The sequence below is a fragment of the Salmo salar genome, chromosome 08 (genome assembly GCF_965601325.2).
Source record: "Salmo salar chromosome 08, fSalSal1, whole genome shotgun sequence".
Taxonomy (NCBI): domain Eukaryota; kingdom Metazoa; phylum Chordata; class Actinopteri; order Salmoniformes; family Salmonidae; genus Salmo; species Salmo salar.
The window spans coordinates 19,157,501-19,181,850 of NC_138298.1; the positions used below are offsets into that span (position 1 = coordinate 19,157,501).

Genomic DNA, 24,350 nt, shown 5'->3' on the forward strand with positions numbered 1-24,350 from the left:
GAACTGACAGAAAGAGGGAAGTAAGAGAATGTGGACGAGGTACTATAAATCCATACGGCACTCAGCCGATCCTTGCTGAGGTAAGTGGGTTGGGGGCTCTCGGGCCTCGGCTCGGGCACAGCTCTGGACACTTTGGGAATGTTTTCAGTGCCTTATTATTAGAGCTGTAAATGCCTATCCCTACTTTGTGCCCTTATTTTTGCCTGACCACGTGACCAGACCAGGAAAAAAACGACTTTTAATTTCATGGCATATAAGTGCTCATGTACACTATAACTGGTAACTGAGCACAAATTATATTTCAGAATTGAGGCCTTGTGAAATTGACCAATCACGTTCCGTTGCGTACTGTTCCGTATGTGTGGTTCTTTTGAGTTAATTAAGGCTGGCAACGTTTTGTTTGTTCCAAATGTTCCCCCTTTTCATATTGTATATTCAGCCGGGGGCAAATGTTGTTCTTCTTTACCTAAATCCCCTTTGGTAATTACTGTTTTCATTTTCAACCAGCTTGTTTTTGTTTTGTCCATGGCATGCAGACAGCATGGCATTATGCCTACTGCTGGTTTCTAACACTGAAATAAGTCAATCTAGATGTCGGACAGTGTAAGATTTCACACCACTTACACCCTACTTAGTAGTAAGGAAGCTATGTTATGTGGTCATGCAATTAGAAATGAATGCTTGATATTTTTTAACTAATTACTGTAACCTTCATTGTCTGTATTTGTATCAGATGAGAAGGTCTGTTTACACAGGCAGCCCAATTCGAATCTTTTTCCGCTAATTGGTCTTTTGATCAATCACGTCAGATCTTTTTCAGAGCTGATTTGATTGGTCAAAAGACCAATTAGTGAAAAAAAAGATCAGAATCAGGTTGCGTGTGTAGACGCAGCCTTAGCGCAAGGCAGGAACTAAACCTGTACACCCTGGGGGTCTCCAAGAACCAGGTTTAAAGCACAACTGATTTCTACCGCTCTCCAGGAAAAAAACTGCTTGCCTTGTCCAAGGTGTAAGGGCTTAAAGAGAGCACCGGTAGCACCGTCTAACATGTAATCCACTGGGGGAGCGAGATGCAATACATGCACTGAGCTGTGTCTGCTTAAAGCAAAGGGGATGGCGTCGCAGCAGGATACATGTACTGGTACCGCTGGTAGCTACCGAACCAACACATCAAAATAGGGGATGAAATAAGAAACTGAGACTCTCTGTATTGCGGCTCACATTATTTAATCATTCCTACATGGCCCAGCTCATTTATGAGAAGACTTTATATTCTTCTACTACCTGTAATTTTCCTTAGAAGAGAGAACGAGAGAGAAGATCCCAGGCTTTGATGTTTTAATTAGTCATTGGGCTAACGGGGCTATACCATAATGACTCGCAGTCTCACACTCCCTCGCTCTCTCCCTCTAGCAGGATTTTACTTTTACTGCCAACGTGGGTTGACAGCTGTGAATAAATACTTGATGGAGGAACTTTGTGCTGGCATTGTGATATGCTAGGGAGGAAGAGAATCTTGGAGTTTAATCACTGTTTATGTTTTGGTGATTGTCCTCTCGCTGTCAACGTTTTTTTGTGTTGTTGCAAAGCTATCTAGTCTTTTTTGTATGTTTTCAAATCCCATGCCAAAACTCCGTCTAAAAAGACAAGATGAGGGTTGTGTATGCCGTTTGCTCTGGGCTATAGCACAAAGTACTTGAGCATATTTGATGAGTTACCCAGGCATTCTCTCAGGGATTGGGGTTTAGCAATAGAGGGAACAACATTAGACAACGGGTCCCAATTCAATGCACGGTAAATAAGCGTGTCCTCCCCTGAGCTTCCCTCTGGATAATGAATAAGGACTTTTAGTGGATGGGATGTCTAGGATGCCGTATCGAATGTATTTTTAACCTTTTAGTTTTTTGCCTTTAGGAAATCCATATCGACAGCTATTTATATTTATGTTCAAATATTTAGTATGGCGCATTATTGGTGCCACGAAAGACCCCTGTTATATTCAGCTGTTGTATCTAAATTTACAGATTGAGGTTTGCTATAATGATACCGCAACATATGGAGCCTTTTATTGTATTGATACAGTGAAAGTCCTGCGAGAGGAACTATAATTAACAAACACATTCAATATTAGATGGTTCCTATATCTGTCTGGTCAGCCACTCTGTCTTTCTCTGTCTCTCTCTCCATCTCTCTCTCTCTCTCTCTCTCTCTCTCCCTCCCTCTCTCCTTCTCTCTCTGTGAATCTAAATACATTTCTTCGGCCACAAAAGAGAAGTCCTGAATATGCATTATGATGTCAGAGGACATTAGTGTTAGTGTGTACATTAATGGCCTGGGTTACCTCTGCTGCACATTTCACTAAAGTCTGTATTTTCTCTGTGTGTCTTCTCTCTCTCTCTCTCTCTCTCTCTCTCTCTCTCTCTCTCTCTCTCCCCATCCTTTTAGTCTGGTGGCGTCTAAAGAGCCAGAGAGTCCTCGGGGGAGAGCAGTGCATCCTCCGTCACCCTCTGACTTCTTGGACAAACTCATGGGGAGAACCTCAGGCTACGACGCCAGAATTAGGCCCAACTTTAAAGGTACAGTATAGGCCTACAGTTTGTTTCTGGCCAAAAGTAGAACTGGCAGTTACAAGTTAAATTCAGGCCAAACATTAAATGTAACTTTCCTCTTTACCCAATGAGCAAGTCAGCTCATCCTCGGTTCATCGACTGATGTGACGTATTTACATGAATATCCGCAATAGTACTTTCCAGAATAAAGTTCCCATATCACCCCCAAAATCCTTTCATTATGTACCGTATTACAAGTAACATCCAAAATCACAACGTCAGGTGGCTGTTAGCTGCTGACTGAGGCCGAAGTAAACAGTTCCTAAAATGGAGTCCGAACAGACTGTGTTTACTCGCCCGTTTAGCCAAGAGGTCCCATCGCTTCTAGTGTTTACCATACTGCTGGCCAGGCCCAGGGACCGATTGCCTCCAGCCCTGGCCCTGTCCCTCATGGCAGAGGCCTGGCATTGGAATGGGAGTTAACAGAATGGTCTGTCTGGAAGACACGTTCTGTTTCTGTTTGTCACTTTTTATCTTGGCAAACACAGGAATACGAGTCAGATTGGAGTTGCCGTGACTACCCAAAAAGAAGTAGGAGTAGAAGGCCGTCCACGAAAGCTTGCCATCACACTCTGTTCTGAGCTGTCCTGATTGACATCATGTAGGCCATGTTCAATACAATGAGTAAAGAGAGTCTTCATGATAGGATGTTTGTGATAAGACCATGGTCTAGAGAAGGGTTTGTTAGCCAATCAAAGTGGGATTCAGCTGAAAAATAGAACCATCCACAGGGTATGTGATTTATTAGTTGTGGTTGTCACATGTGGCCACATCTATCCACACATTTGAGCAGGAAGGGGAAATGGGATGGAGTGGTCAGTGGAGCGGTCAGTTGGACCGGCAGAGAGAAAAACACACACACACACACACACACACACACACACACACACACACACACACACCCACACAGCAAAGTGAAAAACCCACACTCTCCCTTATCTCTCCTTTTGTCATCATTGTCGATGACAGAGTCACAGAACGCAGAAAGCCACGGGAATACGGATCGCCCGGCTCTGCTTGACAGCTAGACTCCTAGGAAAAAAACATACCTGTCATGTATTATTTTACATACACTAACCACTTACTGACATCACTGTACATGCTGCTCCAAGTGTATTGCTGTTTCTATTGTAGTTTAGAAAGCATGGTCACAGTTTCTATGCGAGTCATGTACAGTAATACAACAGTAAAAGGCCTTGAGAATTTGTCCTTAAGACATGCCAATCATCTTGAATGGAAAAATGTGAAATTATGAAATGAAAATGACTGCTAATGTCGTAATAGCACATTATGTTGTCAGATGTCAATGATACAGATGTAGGATTTTAATTTGAGCCAGTTTGCTAAAGCAGGGAAATAATCCTGCAGCAACAGGAAATGTGAATTATTACGTGGATTATAATTCATGGACATTTTTGTAGGGGTTTATACATTTTTCTTAAGGGAAAATCAAGTCTGACATTTTTGTAACACTTTACTTGACACCCAGCATCATAACATGCTGTCACATGGTCATAACAATATCATAATATGTCATAACAGCTGACATAACTTGTCATAACACTGTCATGACACATACTGTATATTTAGACCTGTTGTGACATGTATTTTATGTCTGGTTAGGAGACCTACATAAGAGTGTCAAAACCTACAACACAAGACAAAACATTCCATTACACCATTTTCTGAAATGTAATATTGAATTATCATTGTAATTGCGCACAAATTGATGTCGGACATGCACCTACCACAATGATATATTGCTGATGAGTAGGATAAATGCAGCAGCAGGACAAGACATCCTCTTTTTGACCGAGGACTTTTCTTAGTCCAAGTAAAGTGACACAGGAGAAAGTTATTTAAAATATGATGGGAAAAAAACATGACTGTAAAGAATTAATTACAACAACAACAAAGGACTAAAGAAACAAACTTTCAAACGAAAGGAAACTTCTTGACAGGGACAAAACACATTTGAATAACTACAAGTTTTACATTTCCTGCATTGTGGGAAAGTTTTCCTGCAACAGCTGATCAAATTAAGATCCCACATCTGTAGGTTGGCATGGATTTTGTTTTGAGGGAAAAAACAGATCATTTATCAAGAATGGGAAGTAGATTAAGATCACGTCCTGACCAGCAGAGGGCGTAATTGTGTTAGTCTTGGTCAGGATGTGGCAGGGGGTTTGTGTTTGTTAAATGTTGTGTGGGTGATTGGACTCCCAATTGAAAGCAGGTGTGTTGAGTTGCCTTTGATTGGGAGTCCTATATAGGAGTGTGTGTTTTTCTTTGGGGTTGTGGGTAGTTGTTTTTGCACTGCGTTTGATAGCCTGCAAAACTGTTGCTGTCTTGTTTATTGTTTTTTCCTGTGGATGCCTTACTCTTTTGAATTAAAATATGAGTATCCATATTCCCGCTGCGCCTTGGTCCATTCTTGAAGACAGCTGTTACAGAACTACCCACCAAACCAGGACCAAGCGGCGGAAGAGGAAGGAGAAGCAGGAGTACAGCGTGATGGACCAATGGACTTGGGAACAGATCCTGGACGGAGAGGGACCATGGACTCAGGCTGGGCATTATCGCCTCCCGCAGTGGGAGATTGAAGCGGCGAGAGCGGAGAGGCGCTATTACGAGGAGAGAGAGCGCAACGAGCGCGAGAGGCAGCCCCAATAATTTTTTGGGGGGGGGCACACGGGACAGTCGGTGGAGCTGAGGTCGGAACCAGAGCCAGTCGGGATGACATTGGAGGTGAGCGAGGGGTACGAGGCAGAGACTGTGACGGGGTTAATGGGGAAATTAAGAGAGAGAGAGATGAGAGACCTGCTAGTGTGGTGCATAAAGTACGGCATTCGCCCTAATGAGCGTGTCGTGGGAATGATGTCACCTGAGGCAGCTCTCCATACTCGTCCTGAGGTGCGTGCTGGTTGTCTGGTAAAGACTGTGCCTGCGCCCAGAAACAGGCCTCCTGCATGTCTTCCCAGCCCTGCACGTCCTGTGCCTATGCCCAGAACGAGGCCTCCTGCATGTCTTCCCATCCTGGTCAAGCCCGTGCCTTCTCCACGGACCAGTCCTCCAGTGGGTCTCCCTATCCTGTTCAAGCCCGTGTCTCCTCCACGGACCAGTCCTCCAGTGGGTCTCCCTATCCTGGTCAAGCCCGTGCCTCCTCCACGGACCAGTTCTCCAGTGGGTCTCTCCACCCTGGTCTCTCCTGTGCCACCTCCTCAAACCAGGCCTCCAGCGGGTCTTCCCAGACTGGTGAGTCCAGGGCCTGTGCCCAGAGCCAGGCCTCCTTTATGTCTCCCCAGCCTGGTGAATCCTGAGCCGGATCTGCCAGAGTGGCCCGCCGTGCCGGATCTGCCAGAGTGGCCCGCCGTGCCGGATCTGCCAGAGTGGCCCGCCGTGCCGGATCTGCCAGAGTGGCCCGCCGTGCCGGATCTGCCAGAGTGGCCCGCCGTGCCGGATCTGCCAGAGTGGCCCGCCGTGGCGGATCTGCCAGAGTGGCCCGCCGTGCCGGATCTGCCAGAGTGGCCCGCCTGTCCTCCGGCCCGGATCTGCCAGAGTGGCCCGCCTGTCCTCCGGCCCAGCCCAGCCCGAGTGGCCCGCCTGTCCTCCGGCCCAGCCCAGCCCGAGTGGCCCGCCTGTCCTCCGGCCCAGCCCAGCCCGAGTGGCCCGCCTGTCCTCCGGCCCAGCCCAGCCCGAGTGGCCCGCCTGTCCTCCGGCCCGGCCCGAGTGGCCCGCCTGTCCTCCGGTCCGGCCCGAGTGGCCCGCCTGTCCTCCGGCCCGGCCCGAGTGGCCCGCCTGTCCTCCGGTCCGGCCCGAGTGGCCCGCCTGTCCTCCGGCCCGGCCCGAGTGGCCCGCCTGTCCTCCGGCCCAGCCCGAGTGGCCCTCCTGTCCTCCGGCCCAGCCCGAGTGGCCCGCCTGTCCTCCGGCCCAGCCCGAGTGGCCCGTCTGCCCGAAGTGGGCGACGCCGAAGGTGGAGCGAGGTCCACGTCCTGCACCTGAGCCACCTCCAGGATAGGTGGGTTGGGGAGGGAAGGTGTAGCACAGTGCAGTCGGTGACGGCAGCCACCCTCCCTTCCCTCCCTTATTGTTTAGAGGTTATTGTTTATTGGTTTTGTTGAGGTATTGGGGATTTTTTTTGTTTTCTTTTTTTTTAGGTGCATTCCAGGGTCTGCACCTTGAGGGGGGGTACTGTCACGTCCTGACCAGCAGAGGGAGTAATTGTGTTAGTCTTGGTCAGGATGTGGCAGGGGGTTTGTGTTTGTTAAATGTTGTGTGGGTGATTGGACTCCCAATTGAAGGCAGGTGTGTTGAGTTGCCTTTGATTGGGAGTCCTATATAGGAGTGTGTGTTTTTCTTTGGGGTTGTGGGTAGTTGTTTTTGCACTGCGTTTGATAGCCTGCAAAACTGTTGCTGTCTTGTTTATTGTTTTTTCCTGTGGATGCCTTACTCTTTTGAATTAAAATATGAGTATCCACATTCCCGCTGCGCCTTGGTCAATTCTTGAAGACAGCGGTTACACCAGGGCTACAAGGCTATGCAGGATCTATTCTATTACATCATGTATAAGGCCATCATGGCATGGATTGATGGAACCACAGTTTTAAATATTCATGGAGGGGTTTAAGTGAAGAACCATGTTTCTCAATGACATTGAATAATCCCTGTATATGTATTTCTATGCTTACATGTCTTAACCTACTTTGAAGCTATATCCTATTTCCTAATGCTATTTTCCCCTGTCTAGGTCCTCCTGTGAACGTATCATGCAACATATTCATCAACAGCTTTGGCTCCATAGCTGAGACTACAATGGTACGTATATATTCATATAAATACATTTACTGCCTTCATTCCAGTCAATGTCAAACACATATATTTGAAAGTCAATGAAATCCAAAGGGTGGCATTGCCAAACGATGACAAACAACGTGACAGGGTGGGGGTAGTGTGTGTGTGTAACGTGGGGTAGTGTGTGTGTGTAGCGCGCCAGCGTGTTACCAGCCCAGGCCCAGGATTAGGGCCTGCATGTGTCTCCCAGGGTAGTGTCAGTGAGCAGGCTACAGGAAGGAGTACACACACTCTCACTTTGTCTCACACACAAACACACACACTCACTCATTCATTCTCTCACACACACACACATCCGGGCACACACACACACACACACTGATAATGTGGACAAGGAAACATCATAACGCAGCGCGTTTCCCGGGACAAGCATCTCTCAGACCTCTCCTCCACTCTCTCCTAGGGGAGAATCTCTTACGTAAGAATCCATTTCCCTTCCCTTCCTCTCCCACTGAACGGATGAATTAAATAAGCACCATTAAGCTATTAGAGACTGTGCTTTACTGAAACAATAAACATCCCCCTGAATAAGATATCATTTTATAAGAGGGTGTTTACTATTCTAATAAGATCATGAACGTGCCTGATGGAAAGACTGTTCCTTAAAGATGAAGGTTTTATTTGAACATGCGTCTGTGACGTGGATCAGAGATGAAGTTGATTCGTTCGGATGGGGATTGGAGGACTAGACAATGGATCCCCTGGAGCAAGGCTTTGTATGACTACTGAAAGGCACAGACACAGTGGCATGGGCACGCATGCACACACTCTCACATGCACATCACACACACATGCGCGCAAAAACACACACACCAACCACAGCGGATGTGAAGAGGGGACATCTGCGTCAGTCTGCCAGCGCTAACTTTGCAGTGACGCGTCCACTTGTCACTCTTTTTCGCTCACTCACTCGCTCAACACACACACACACACACACACACACACACACACACACACACACACCCCTGTCGCCTGCCTCCCCGTCCCGGTCTGAATAAGTCATAGGCTCAGGGAGCTGACACACAGGCTTTCAAGTCATTACCAGTGATGAGACAAGCAGGACACACACTCCACTGCGAGGCTTCCTGCTTTATAGATACCCAACCAGCAGGCACCTCACAAATCATTCAGCAATCCCAGAACTACCTCAGGAACCACAGACCCAGTGGTGGTTGTAGAGGTAGAGATCTCTCTATCTTTCCCTCTAGATGAAATAATCAATACACGCAAATGGAATTTGGTCAGTGAAGCTAGACGTAAAGATGGGGGGGATGATTTAAAAGACAAATTGGCTTGAAGTGGTTCTTGGGTTTTGGGTAGTTTCTTATGAGTCGATGTAGATGGAAATGTTTTTACTACGACCCATAAAGGATTAGAATTGGCTCACTGGCTTTGACTCTGTTTTGCAAGTCTATAATGAAAAGTGACATGCGTATGAGTGATTTAGTTTTTATAATGTGGTGTTTGTATGAGCACCCCTTCATGGATGTACAAAGGTGCCAAATGATGATGAAGTCATCTGAAGCTAAGTGAGAAAACAGAAGTGAACACAAATCCTTCAATTTCTTAGCATTAGGGATCATTTGGGATTGATGGAGTGATGTGATAAGTCTGATGGTGAAAGAGGACGATGTTGAGGCCTCCAATATATTTGAAGAGGGATGGCATGGAACTGCAAGAGGTGGAAAGAGTGAGAAAATGGAGGGACTTCACAGTCCAGTGTGGCTGGAAGAGGGGGGGAAGAGGGGATGTGAGGAGCCATGCTGGAGAGAAAGGAAGAAAAAAATTGAGAGAGCAAAAGACAGGAGAGGGGGATCATTCTCCTCCGTATGTCACCGCTGGATTAGAGACCCTCGGGGGCAGCAGCAGCCCTACTCCCACCATCACCATCTGTCCTCCTCCACACACACAGGGAGATGATGTAACATTTTCCAGGGGGGGAGGGAGAGAGAGAAATATACAGAGGCACATTACTGAAGAGCACTAAGGCCTGACCCGCAAGGCGTTGCTCATGGCCCATCACAGGGAAAAGGTTTCATTCAGAGACAGACGGAGAGTGGGTGGGTTAAGTCTGTTTTAGCTACAGGGAGAGAGTGGATTGGAGAATTCTGTTAGAGACTTACAAGGGAGACATACAAAGATTTGATGTATTCCTTTCTGGGTCTGATTTGATTAGATTACATTTGAAAAGGACTCTGACCCTGTGTGGCTCTGATTCCTTCCCAGCAAGCAGCAGACCAGACGACATGCCTTTTTGACTGTGACATGACTTCTGATATCACAGTGCTGCTTTGACATGGGGATTGAACTGCTGTCAGTGATGGATGGAAACATTGTGTCATAGAGTACAAAGGGGGAGGCTACACACTGCCACTTCTTATATACTATGGCGTGTGTGTGTGTGTGTGTGTGTGTGTGTGTGTGTGTGTGTGTGTGTGTGTGTGTGTGTGTGTGTGTGTGTGTGTGTATCCATCCTCCCCCTCTCATCTCAACCAACGAGGGTTGGTTTGACAGATCAGATCTGAGAATAAACCTCAGTGGTCAATCCTCTAGTACCAAACTATAGTGATCACATTAAAGATGGTGGCTGTGTTAATGTTGGACCACTGCATCAATCTAGGTAACATAATTTAAAAAATCCCCATCAAAAGCCGTCAGTTCAGGCTAGAGATATCCGTTTGTTGCATGGGCTGCGTCTCAATCCACAGCATCCGCTTATGTCGGCCTTCTGCATCTGCGGTGGAAGGTGACCAAGTTACAGCGTACACCATGAGACATTACACCATGAGACATCTCGAATCTCGGTCTTCTCATGAAAACATCTGTAGCATCCGAACCGTTTGGGCTACAAACTAATATGAACGCTCTATGGAAAGATGATATTTGGGACTCGTCTGCAGGTAAGCTGGTACCGGTTTTAGAAAATTCATGGAAGTATGGAAGGAGTTTTGTGACAACAAAAAAAGGGCTTAAATATGTGTCCATGTGGCACTGGAGGAGACAAGCCCTACTGCCATGCCTTTTTCCTGTTGGGAGGCTAATGGAGTCCAGCTGAGGGTAATAAGTCAATCAAGTGTGTGATTGGCTGGACAATCAGCCCCAACAGTTGATTAGGCTGCTGCTGTCTCCAGTCAGCAGGTTGGGGCTGAAAGACTCAGTTTAAGATAGCCTTTGTTATTTGTAAGCATTTCTGTTGGTCAATTATGGAATAAAACCTAGTTTTACTCTGCCTCACTGAGCCTCTCCCCAGACTCTGTCACAGTAAAAAAAACATCACTATTTCCTGAGCTGTCTTATCTTCTAGATATACTATAGGACAGACACTTCGAAACCTTATTCCTTGTTATGTATTTTTTGACTTTCTGTTTTGCCATGGGTACCATGTTGAGATCTAAGTGTGTGTGTCCTCAGAGATCCGCCTGAGCTGTGAGTAACATTTAGGGCTGTGGATTATGTAAGCAACATTCTTGACAGGAGGATGACTGATTATCTAGGGTTGTTGACTATTTGTTTTTTCATTCTAGTTTTGCCCTTGTTTATTAAAGTGGTGAGAGTGGTATGGTACATGGTCACGTGGTAGACTAGAGTGACATGGTCACATGGTAGACTAGTCACGTGGTAGACTAGAGTCACAGAGTCACGTGGTAGACTAGAGTCACAGAGTCACGTGGTAGACTAGAGTCACAGAGTCATGTGGTAGACTGGAGTCAAAGAGTCACATGGTAGACCAGAGTCATGTGGTAGACTGGAGTCACAGAGTCACGTGTTAGACTAGAGCCACGTGGTAGACTAGAGTCACATAATCACGTGGTAGACTAGAGTCACGTGGTAGACTGGAGTCAGTCACGTGGTAGACTAGAGTCACATGGTAGACTAGAGTCACAGAGTCACGTGGTAGACTAGAGTCACGTGGGAGCCTAGAGTCACGTGGTAGACTAGAGTCACAGAGTCACGTGGTAGACTAGAGTCACAGAGTCACGTGGTAGACTAGAGTCACAGAGTCACGTGGTAGACTAGAGTCACAGAGTCACGTGGTAGACTAGAGTCACAGAGTCACGTGGTAGACTGGAGTCAGAGTCACGTGGTAGACTAGAGTCACAGAGTCACGTGGTCGACTAGAGTCACAGTCACGTGGTAGACTAGAGTCACAGAGTCACGTGGTAGACTAGAGTCATAGAGTCACGTGGTAGACTAGAGCACGTGGTAGACTAGAGTCACAGAGTCACGTGGTACACTAGAGTCACAGAGTCACGTGGTAGACTAGAGTCATGTGGTAGACTAGAGTCACATGGTAGACTAGATGGGATTTCTTGAAGAACATCTTAAACAAAAGTGGAGACTGTGTCATGTCAGACAAGTATACAATAGGACCTGAAGGTGCCCGTATAGACTACAGTATGTTTACCATAGGACCTCAAGGTGCCCATATAGATTACAGTATGTTTACCATAGGACCTGAAGGTGTCTGTATAGACTACAGTATGTTTACAATAGGACCTCAAGATGCCCGTATAGACTACAGTATGTTTACAATAGGACCCCAAGGTGCCCGTATAAACTACAGTATGTTTACCATAGGACCTGAAGGTGTCTGTATAGACTACAGTATGTTTACCATAGGACCTCAAGGTGTCTGTATAAACTACAGTATGTTTACCATAGGGCCTCAAGGTGCCCGTATAGACTACAGTATGTTTACCATAGGACCTCAAGGTGCCTGTATAGACAACAGTATGTTTACCATATTACCTCAAGGTGTCTGTATAAACTACAGTATGTTTACCATAGGACCTCAAGTTGCCCGTATAGACTACAGTATGTTTACCATAGGACCTCAAGGTGCCTGTATAAACTACAGTATGTTTACAATAGGACCCCAAGGTGCCCATATAGACTACAGTATGTAAGTGTGTTTCTATAAGAAGGACTAGAGATGGACTGTTTATTGCAGAAAAATGTGGGACGAAAACCGCTGCTAGATATTTCCCAGATAGGTTGGAGGCCCTGTCCTCTATCACAGATTAGAGAAAAAAGGATGTCTGAATAAGCGACGAAATCCCACAGCTTTTCACGAGCATCAGTGTCAGTTCAATGAAAAGTGAACTCCCAAATGTGAGGTGTGTTACCCTGTGCAGTCTGTGTCAGAGAGCGGGAGAGAGCAGGCTCAGTGTCATTATTCATGATCAGCTGCTGAACAAATACACATTGTGGAACTACCATTAGCAACTGATTTGGGATCAGCTCTCCCTAGCCGAGTCCTAACGTTAACCATTATGAAAACGAACAACTACACAGGCCCCGGACCATGAACAAAACAAACACCGTCATGCCTAATCAAACCAATACCAATTTTCCCAGCTGTTCTTCTCAGTGGTCTGTCTGTGTTTTCAGCTCTGAACGAGCTCAAGTGAATAGATATTGTCATTCCCTTTTAAGTGATGAGTGCTGGTGGTAATAGTACGCCATATGTTTGATAGCAGGAGAGCTGCTGTACTGACGTTGTCTCCAAACAGCAGATGCCTTCAGATGGGATATGCCAGTCCTTTTCTCTCCACTGCACTTTATGTAACATCTAAAATCGAATAAAAGCAAATAAAAAATGTATTGCGTTTTTCCTGCCTGTAGACAAGATATGTAATTACAGCTTGGTATTTGCTCAGCAACACTGGTAAGAAAAAAGGCAATTTAGATTGATGTATCCCCTAAAATGTAGTATGATTTTTTTTTATATATATATATATATCATCTAGTTGAAAGTAAACAAAGGCTGAAACAGATGTTTATTGTTGGAGCATTTATTAAAAAAAATTATACCTGAAGTGCCTTTAGGGCATGTCAATTTTGACAGGGCTTTTTCCCCTATGGAACATAAAATCTGTGCAGTACTATACACGAATTCAACTGGACAGGGCATGGGCCGTACACTGCGACATGGACTATGGGGATCGTACATAGAGACATAAGGGACATTATTAATAAGCAAATCCCTATAAAGCATCAGCTTTATTAGAAAGCCACGGTGGCGTCTGGCTAAGTGACAGTGACGGCAGCACAGAGAACAGGGAAAGGAACTGAAAGAATAGGGGAGTTGATCCCGGAAGCACAAGAGGCATCCGACGCATCCGCGCCCCCGGGTCCCCACCATATGGGGACTTCATGGTCCTCTCTGCCTTGGTTCATTGATGTCAGCTCTCTGAACATCAGCAGGGACCACCAGGATCTTAGAGGGGGGGGATACAGTACTGACTTCGGGTCCCCAAAGTGTCACCACCATATGCGGACTTCGCGCCCCTGTAGGTGCCCCTCTGCCTGGTTCATTGATGTCTGCTCCATGAGCATCGGTGTTATGGGAATCCCCATAATTTTCGAATCCCAATGATAATAATTAACCATCAATAAGCCTTGACTAATCCCCAAGGTTTGTAAGGACACTGGGTTAATAATAATTAGGCAAGGACTCAGCTTTCTGCAAAAGGTCTGTACAGTTTATTCTAAAGTAAAAAATGAGGACTCAGTCCTTTTATAATACACACATATATTCCTATCTTTAGACCACTCCCTTCTCAAACAACCAGTACTTTTCCACTCACCACAAAGAACCATAAAAGTTGCCACATTCTTCAAGGCTTTCACCTGCCCTCCCCCTTTATGACCCTCTTGGTTTGAAACCCTCCAATGATTTTCCATTACCTACTCTACAACTTCACTCTGTTTACATCCCTACTAAAGGATATAACCTCAAAGTTTTACAATCCTAACCGATCTCCCCATATCCTGATTTTAAACATATAACCCTATTCTATAATTTCAGAGTGGAACAGTTAAGTCATTTTCCTAACACATACAAATTATTCTAACAATCAGCTGGGACCACAAGGACCCTAAACTCAGACCTCTGGGGGAATGTCATGAATGCAGAGGGGCAGGACACAGTACTGTAGCTCAGTGTACCATGTTAAAACCCTGCAGTCAACTGCAAATAACAACCTGTAACTAATTCCCTACTCCTCCCGCTCCCTCTCCCCTCTCCCTCCCTCCATCCACTAGGACTACAGAGTGAACATCTTCCTCCGTCAAAAGTGGAACGACCCCAGGTTAGCGTACACAGAGTACCCTGACGGTTCTCTGGACCTGGACCCCTCTATGTTGGACTCTATCTGGAAACCTGACTTGTTCTTCGCCAACGAGAAAGGGGCCCATTTCCACGAAGTCACCACAGACAACAAGCTGTTAAGAATATTCAAGAACGGCAACGTCCTCTATTCTATACGGTGAGTGTGTACAGTATGGATCCCACTAACACCCTTTTCACATTATAATACCTAACTTAACCAAACTGGGCTGGCTCGGATAATTCCATCAACTATGGTGGATTCATTACCAGGCTAGCTCAGTACAGCTTGGTTTGGCTCAGCTCAGTTCAGCTCAGTAGTGTGACAAACCCTCAAGAGGTGTGGGCCTGAGCATCAAATGACCATCTTACGTTGATACATCAATCAAGCCCCCACCCACTCAAATCTTTGATCACATAATCAGACTATAGGCCCGTCGAATGGCCCATAACTCACACCGAGTCTTATCTCAACTCGAAACATTCAATCCACTACACTCTTTTAGAAAAAAAAGTGCTATCTAGAATGTAAAAGGGTTCGTCGGCTGTCCCCATAGGAGAACCCTTTGAACAATTTTTGGGGGTTCCAGGTAAAACCCTGTTGGTTCCATGTAGAACCATATTGGGTTCTATGTAGAACCCTTTCCCCATAGGGTTCTACATGGACCCCAAAAGAGTGCTATCTGGAACATGGAACTAAAAAGGGTTCTCCTATGAGGACAGTTGAAGAACACTTTTGGAACCCGTTTTTCAAAGAGTGTAATGACAAAAATGTTCTTCCACACCGTCAATCAAGCTGGGACATTTCTCATCTTCTGTCATTGAACAAAAAGCCAAAATGCGGGGTGTCACAATGTTGTGTAAATCTCAAGGCGGAGCGGTGAATTGTTGAAAGCCTTGAGTCGACGGCATCAGTCGGGTTGAGTTATGGAGTTGTGTAGTGGCGGGGCCGTAGAAAGCCGTGATGGAAGGCTGAGAGGATATGACATGACGGAGCGGAGGAATCCCATCGGCCATGGAGTCCGTCCGCAGCCTGGCACCTCCGGGGTGGAGGACGTAATTAAAACATGTCCAATTTGCAACAGTCAGCCTTCTCCATTTTGTCTCTATCCTTTTTCTCAATCTTTCATTCCCTCTCCTCCAACTGGATGTCTCTCTCTCCATCCTTTTCATCTCTCTGCCTCTCTCTTTCTCTCCTCTCTCTTCTTTCACACTTTCTTTTTCCTCTCTCTCTCTTCTCTCTCTCTCTTTCCTTCTCTCCTCACCAGCGATTTACAACACTACTGGTTCAACACTGGTTCAACAAGTTCACTTGACAGGATTTGTCCAGGCATGATACATGTGAATGTACATTTTTGAAAAAAAGGGTTCCAAAACAGTTCTTCGGCTGCCCCCATAGGAAAGCCTTTTTGGTTCCTGGTAGAACTATTATGGGTTCCATGTTGAACCCTCTGTGTAAAGGGTTCTACATGTAACTCGGAAGGGTTCTACTTGGAACCAAAATGGTTCTACCTGGAACCAAAAAGGGTTCTTCGAAGGGTTCTTCTATGCGGACAGCCGAAGAACCCTTTTAGATATCACCTTTTTTTCCTGAGAGTATAAGACAAAGTTGAATTACAGTTTAATGGATGCCCCGCCTCACTTTTCTCCACACCCCAATTTTTAAAAAAAATACTACTTATCAGATGTGTTATTTTCTGGCCAATATATGCGGCTCTCTGTTTATAATGCACTCACTGACCTCTCTCCTTTGAGGCTTTCCCAAGAGACCAAACCACCTCAGATCACGCGCTCAGATCATGTTCGAGCCTCGGATTGGACAGTGAAACACACATGCTGGCACCTGCAGGCGACGTGCAGATGTTTCATTTCTCTCTCATGCTGTCATGGCTGAAGCCAGCGCAAATTCCTACTATTTATGTGTCCAGGTTAAACGTGGGACGTCCCTCATTATAAACAAACAGTCGGTTAAATTCATGATTATTGCATCAGAGATCAGGGCATTCATCAGCAAAGACGCAATGCAAGCTGATAGTATTTTGGACAACCAAATTGAAGTCAAAATGAGTGATGAAATCGAAGTGTGTCAGCTGTATGGTGATTTGCGATTCATATCTTACATTTTACCGGTACTACCAGTAGTAGTAGGCCAACCGATAACACCACGACGGAATGAGTTTGAAGTGATGATTGCGCCGTCGAGAACAGCTAGCACGTCGAGCAAAGTACATCGCCAGTGGCACGCACACACTTCGTGCAGATCAGCAGGTGGGGGCTATTCGTGGCAGCCAGATGAGACAGTCGAAGGAGGATGCGGTGAGAAGTTACTGGGCTCGAATTTAGTCACATTTGATCTGTATAGATTGATGCTTCTAATTGTGCATGTTATAAACAACATATATTTTTTGATGATGATGAAAGGTTATACTGTATGGCTGGGTTTATGTATTTTATCCACTGCTACATTCATTTGGCAGACCTCACTTGATTGACCCTCTTTCTACAAGGCCTAGTCTATGAGAGGCCTACTCATATTTGTATGAATATTTTGTTAACGCCTCGACTACAGAGATGCATTCAGGCAATGAACTCATTATTATGCATCAACATTTTAATTTGATTACAATCATTTACAGTTAATCATTCTTGAATGTGTTAGGCTATACAATTAAGCAGATTACCGCACTGATAATACATTCACACATAACTTTTTTTTATTCAATAATTTTGAATATGATAGAATATTGCATTCTTTTATACATCCTATGTGAATAATGTTCATTAATGTTAATTTGTGTATTAATAATAATAATCTGATAATCAGTCTGAAATTGAATATTTTGCATATTGTCCATATGTCCATATAGCCTAGGACAATGTGGTAAAGTACTGTTATTCCTTATCCTCCTAATGATTATGATATCATTTTTTTGTGCTCGCTCACCTCACTTTTCTGGGGGGCAAATCCGTTAAACAGCGAATCAATTTTGTCTGGCCTTAGCAGAAAATCTGCTACCACCTAATGTGATGGGTACCTACATAAAGGAATTCAAAACACATTCATAACCCATACTTAACACATTCATAACCCATACTTAACACATTCATAAGGCACGTGATAATGGTGATGGATATGCAAAGTAATTATGAATGCCTAATGTATAGCCCCTTTCAAGTCATACCTATGCCTTATAGTTGTGAGGTATACTCAAATGTTTTTATTTTCTATCTGTTTTCCAGATTGACATTAACCCTTTCCTGTCCGATGGACCTGAAGAACTTCCCCATGGACGTACAGACGTGTATCATGCAGCTAGAGAGCTGTGAGTACAGCACTATAGTATTACTGTAGTAGTACTGCAGTATTTAGTATATTATCCACCCATTATAGCCCTGTGACTGCAGTATCCGTCATGGATATTTGGAATAAAATTACAAAAGCCTGTTACGTAAGATGTTCAGATTGAATTTTCCATCTGATGGGCAGTTGGGAGCTTTTTATAGTTCCATAAATAATGAGGTCACTGGTAAAATAATATGATACGATTTGTGGTGAAGAGAGTGTGGGCATGGGTTTACCTGGGTAGGATAATAATGCCAGTGTGGGTGGTATGTCCTCTTGTGACCACACAGATGCACGAATGTAAGCTCTCGCTTCACACACACACACACACACACACACACACACACACACACACACACACACACACACACACACACACACACACACACACACACACACACACACACACACACACACACACACACACACACACACAGCTGACCTAATACTCTAGGGTCTCTTCCTGCCTGGACTGTCTCTATAGCCTTGTGGAATGGACTCATTCAGGCCAGTAGTTATTGGCTATGAAGGCTACGAAGGCTGTTAGTGGAGGGTTATTAACATATATTTAGATATGCAAAAGTCTGCACTTCTAATAAGGGAGGACGTGTAAGCATATAAAGTGCCAGCTGAATATGTGCATATAAGGAGCATAATTATTGGAACATTTTACGGGGTAATCTTCAGATTGTCCTTGAGTAAAACATCAATATCTAGCCGCGTATATAGATATTAAAATTCATATACACTTCTTTCGCATAGTATTACTACATAATCTTAACCATATTTTGACCCGTAGCACTTGTCCATTTCCTGAATACATTTAAGTGGATTTCAAGTCCCAATCACTCCATCCATCAAGATGAGCCGCTTCAGTTTGTGAGTGGCGTTCTTTTCAGAAGGTGGGTGTAGCTGGTGAAGGAAGTCAGGCGCAGGAGAGCAGAATGAGTGAGCAATGTACTTTACTCAAAATAAAGGCACAAGGTAAACAAATACACTTGACCAATAACCAACGGTAACCATTACACACAGGTGAACACAGCACCCGTCGAAAAACCAGCCATAACGTACCATATGAACATAGAAATAATCACACACAACAAACATGGGGGAAACAGAGGGTTAAATACATGAACATGTCATTGGGGAAAGAAAAATCAGGTGTGTAGAAAATAAAGACAAAACCAATGAAAGACGGATCAGCGATGGCTAGAAGACCGGTGACGCCGAACGCCGCCCGAACAAGGAGAGGGACCGACCTCTGCGGAAGTCGTGACAGGTTCCTACACAGCAGAAATCAATCCCTGTAGACCATCAATCGCTATGTGTTCCCGATCTTTCTACAGCATACTCCCCTATTAGCTTTTACCACATGGGGTAAAGGAAGTGCTCCGTTACCTTGTTAAAGCTGTGTGGACTTGAGGAGACACAGCACTGCATGCATCCACTGCCCACTAAAAGTTGTAGCAAATTGGCAAATTCTTACATTTGCACAGGGGCCCGAGTGTGTCGCAAAATAATTCATGCCGATTGCTGCTGTGTCGCAGCTGCAGAGGCTTTTAGCTGGGACATCTGTCTCTTTGTCAGAGAGTTTGTAGTACTCCCCACCCCTTGCTCTCTCCAGTCAAAACATGACTGTGATAACGCCAGTCACAAGATAACACTTTACTCCCACAGAGCTAGCAGCAGTGGACACACTGTACCCACTAAACTAAAGCCTGCTCTGCTCAGCCAGCCGCTGAACGGCTTGGATCAGATAGGCCAAGCACGTTAACCCGCAGAAGATAATGTAGAAACACTCCGATCAGCATAAAATGGAGTCAATGACTTGAGGAATATACTGAAGAAATACAGAGGGAGCACATATGATATAATATGAATAATGTATGAACAATCTGTATGATGTGCTATAACTTGGTCTGAACTTGAATTGACTCTGATTTGACTCTATTTTTAATAAGCAAGGTACTGTGTTGTGGAAAGCGTATAATTTGACTTGGGTATAGGCAGAGGTTAGCATACATGGCCAGATGTGGGAGACGTAGTGGAAGAGACTGCAGTGAGTGGGAAGTGAATCAATGTCCGATAGCAAGTAGGAAGCCCTCCTTTATGTCTCCCTTCATTACCTACAAATTAAATATGTTCAGAGGGGCGGCAGAGGGTGGATTCATTTATATTAATAGTAATGACCATGCTAAATGAACCTGTCCCCCCCCCCCCCTCGGTCTCCTCTAACTCTCCCGTCTCCTCCCCGTCCTACCTCTCCTCCTCCCCTCACCCTTTCCTCCCCCCTCTACACCTCTCTAACATGTGGAAAGATGTACAAAATGGACACTGACACGCTATAATTAAATGGATCACCATCATTAATTGTTTTATACATTTTTACACACCCTTGTCCTTTCCAGTGTAGTTGCGGCCCGGGGGATAGTTATCATGGCGCTGTACTGTTTAATGCTTGGGGAGATAATTTGTATTCATTTGTACGGCCTCGCGTTATTTCATTATTTTATGTACCACAGTTGGTGAGGCCATTCTGGCTGGCTTTAGCCATTGAAATGTGAGTTCAAAGTGAAAAGGGAATGATGTTGATGGGTCAATGCCCGGTGTCTGGAATGGAGGGAAATAGATAGGCATGGGTTAATTTATGTGATTTATGAAATCGTATCAGTTATAATGAATGGTTATGATGGTCGGTCTGTTGGGGTACTGTAGCGTCCTTTAGAATGTATGCATGGCCAGTATTTAGCCTAAAAATGTCATCATTTATTGGATTTGCATAGCGCTCCAGATGCTCCAAGTGCTTTATATATTGAAAACACACATAGGGGAAAACTCACCTCATCCACCACCTAAGATGTAAACTGGCATTAGAAAATCAGCCATTAGTGCGAACCAATAGGAATGTAGGAGCAGAGGAAGTTCTGAGTCATGTTGTGACTACAGTACATTGACTCATACTGCGGAAGCTGCTTTGACTAATTTCATCTCCCAATATTAACCGAAATGTCTGCACTGCCTAGTCCCCTGGGCTGGTGAACTGCGTCATGGGATACTTCAGGTTAAAGATAAATAGCCTACATGCAGGGTTGAGATTAGAGGTCGGCCGATTATGGTTTTTCAGCGCCGGTACCGATTATTGGAGGGCCCAAAAAAAACAATACCGATTAATCGGGCAATTTTTTAAAAATATTTTTTGGGGTAATAATGACAATTACAACAAAACTAAATGAACACTTATTTTTAATATAATACATCAATAAAATCAATTTAGCCTCAAATAAATAATGAAACATGTTCAATTTGGTTTAAACAATGCAAAAACAAAGTGTTGGAGAAGAAAGTAAAAGTGCAATATGTGCCATGTAAGAAAGCTAACGTTTAAGTTCCTTGCTCAGAACATGAGAGCATATGAAAGCTGGTGGTTCCTTTTATCATGAGTTCAATATTCCCAGGTAAGAAGTTTTAGGTTGTAGTTATTATAGGAATTATAGGACTATTTCTCTCTATACGATTTGTATTTCATATACCTTTGACTATTGGATGTTCTTATAGGCACTTTAGTATTGCCAGTGTAACAGTATAGCTTCCGTCCCTCTCCTCGCTCCTACCTGGGCTCGAACCAGGAACACATCGACAACAGCCACCCTCGAAGCAGCGTTACCCATGCAGAGCAAGGGGAACAACTACTCCAAGTCTCAGAGCGAGTGACGTTTGAAACGCTATTAGCGCGCACGCCGCTAACTAGCTAGCCATTTCACATCGGTTACACCAGCCTAATCTTGGGAGTTGATAGGCTTGAAGTCAAAAACAGCGCAATGCTTTGAAGCACAGCGAAGAGCTGCTGGCAAAACGCACGAAAGTGCTGTTTGAATGAATGCTTACGAGCCTGCTGCTGCCTACCACCGCTCAGTCAGACTGCTCTATCAAATCATAGACTTAATTATAATATAATAAACACACAGAAATACGAGCCTTAGGTCATTAATATGGTCGAATCCGGAAACTATCATCTCGAAAACAAAACGTTTTTCCTTTCAGTGAAATACGGAACCGTTCCGTATTTTATCTAACGGGTGGCATCCCTAAGTCTAAATATTCCTGTTACATTGCACAACCTTCAATGTTATGTCATAATTACGTAAAATTCTGGCAAATTAGTTCGCAACGAGCCAGGCGGCCCAAACTGCTGCATATACCCTGACTCTGTTGCAAGAGAAGTGACACATTTTCCCTAGTTAAAAGAAATTCATGTTAGCAGGCAATATTAACTAAATATGCAGGTTTAAAAATATATACTTGTGTATTGATTTTAAGAAAGGCATTGATGTTTATGGTTAGCGATTATATGCAACGCAGGACAGGCTAGATAAACTAGTAATATCATCAACCATGTGTAGTTAACTAGTGATTATGATTGTTTTTCATAAGTTTAATGCTAGCTAGCAACTTACCTTGGCTTCTTACTACATTCGCGGAACAGGCAGGCTCCTCGTGGAGTGCAATGTAAAGCAGGTGGTTAGAGCATTGGACTAGTTAACCGTAAGGTTGCAAGATTGAATCCCCGAGCTGACAAGGTAAAAATCTGTCATTCTGCCCCTGAACAAGGCAGTTAACCCACCGTTCCTAGGCCGTCATTGAAAATAAGAATGTGTTCTTAACTGACTTGCCTAGTGAAATAAAGGTGTAAAAAAAAATTGGCCAAATCGGCGTCCAAAAATACCGATTTCCAATTGTTATGAAAACTTGAAATCGGCCATTCCGATTAATCGGTCGACTTCTAGTTGAGATATATTAATTTACATTTACATTTAATGCTTCTATATCCAGCTGCAGATATTTCATATTATTTCTCTTGATTTTTTAACTCTTGTCGGTATCTTTCAGTGTCCTTACATTCAAAGATTTATATTTTCCTACTGGAGACTGGATAGCTTTTTCATCTTGCACAATAGTGCATACCTGTTAGAATGCCTGTTCCCTATAGCTGGCTGATGGACACCATAGGAGATGTTAATGCTTCAAATGGAAAGAGGTCATTAGGATGACGAGTACTCAGTTAACTGGGACCTTATTCCAAGGAATAAACGAATGGATTCCTTTTTTCCCCGTTTCAAGGTCCCAGTTTTACATGCATTTCCTGAGATATTATCGTAAAGTCAACATGGCTTTAGAATCAGACCCGTTTTGTTCATCTGATTACATTGGAATACTTTCCATCCCTCCTCCTTTCATGTCAATCACTCCATTATCTGTAAGGCCTCAGTCATACATTCCATCCCTCCTCCTTTCACGTCAATCACTCCATTATCTGTAAGGCATCAGTCATACATTCCATCCCTCCTCCTTCCACATCAGTCACTCCATTATCTGTAAGGCATCAGTCATACATTCCATCCCTCCTCCTTCCACATCAGTCACTCCATTATCTGTAAGGCATCAGTCATACATTCCATCCCTCCTCCTTTCACGTCAATCACTCCATTATCTGTAAGGCATCAGTCATACATTCCATCCTGGGAAATCATTGCCTGAATTACCCATTTTTTGAATGGATAAACCATTATAATCCGCGGTTGTTGTGGATTGGCATACTAAATAGCGGATTGGCCCATGAAGTCTGTCAGTGCTTATTCCTTTAGCACAAAATACAGTGCGACTTTAACACCATTGATTCCTGGTTGATCTATTGAAATGAACAACTTATCCTTGATGCAGTGTAATCTATAGCATTGATATTTCATGTATGATACAGCATATAACACAAAGGTATCTATGATATTTTGATCTTCCCATAAATCTGGTCTAGCTGGAGATATGAAATGTATAAATCATCAATTGAATATGTATTTATAAAGGATTTTTTACGTCAGCTGTTGACACAGTGCTTTTACTGTACAGTAACCCGGGCCTAGGCTATATTATCTGATTCCATGTCCCACCTCTCTTCTTTTCCAGTTGGCTACACAATGAACGACCTGATCTTTGAGTGGCAGGAGAATGGACCAGTCCAGGTAGCTGATGGGTTGACCCTCCCACAGTTCATAATGAAGGATGAGACAGATCTGAGATACTGCACAAAGCACTATAACACAGGTAAGATACAATGGGAGTGTTTGAGGTCGAGTCCATTGCATTCGGACTGTGCAGAAACACTCAAAATAATCTTCCATCCCAAATTAGACTACTATTATGTGATGAAGTTTAGTGAATATGCACAGAGCCTTCCTCAGGCTGTTCCACACAGTTAGAGTTGAAAGAGGGGATCTTTTATTGTGAAATGTAATTATGTTTTCGTATGGTATCATCAACACCAACGCTAAGAATAATGGTGGGACAAGCGTCTTCACGCTTCTGCTTTGGAAATCTGTGACTCATTCAAAGAAAACAGAATGCACACACAAGGTAATGGATTGATGGGGACGTGTTAATCATA

General features: G+C 44.2%; 1 protein-coding gene across 1 annotated transcript in view; it reads left to right on the forward strand.

Moving 5' to 3' along the window:
• LOC106610166 (glycine receptor subunit alpha-3) overlaps window positions 1–24,350 on the forward strand; it is a 155,717-nt gene that overhangs the window by 92,452 nt on the left and 38,915 nt on the right. Inside the window, exons 2-6 of the mRNA XM_014209347.3 lie at window positions 2,446–2,576; window positions 7,357–7,424; window positions 14,508–14,731; window positions 17,812–17,894; window positions 23,873–24,010. Of these exons, the coding sequence (XP_014064822.1) occupies window positions 2,446–2,576; window positions 7,357–7,424; window positions 14,508–14,731; window positions 17,812–17,894; window positions 23,873–24,010 (644 nt within the window). The remainder of the gene's footprint in view (window positions 1–2,445; window positions 2,577–7,356; window positions 7,425–14,507; window positions 14,732–17,811; window positions 17,895–23,872; window positions 24,011–24,350) is intronic.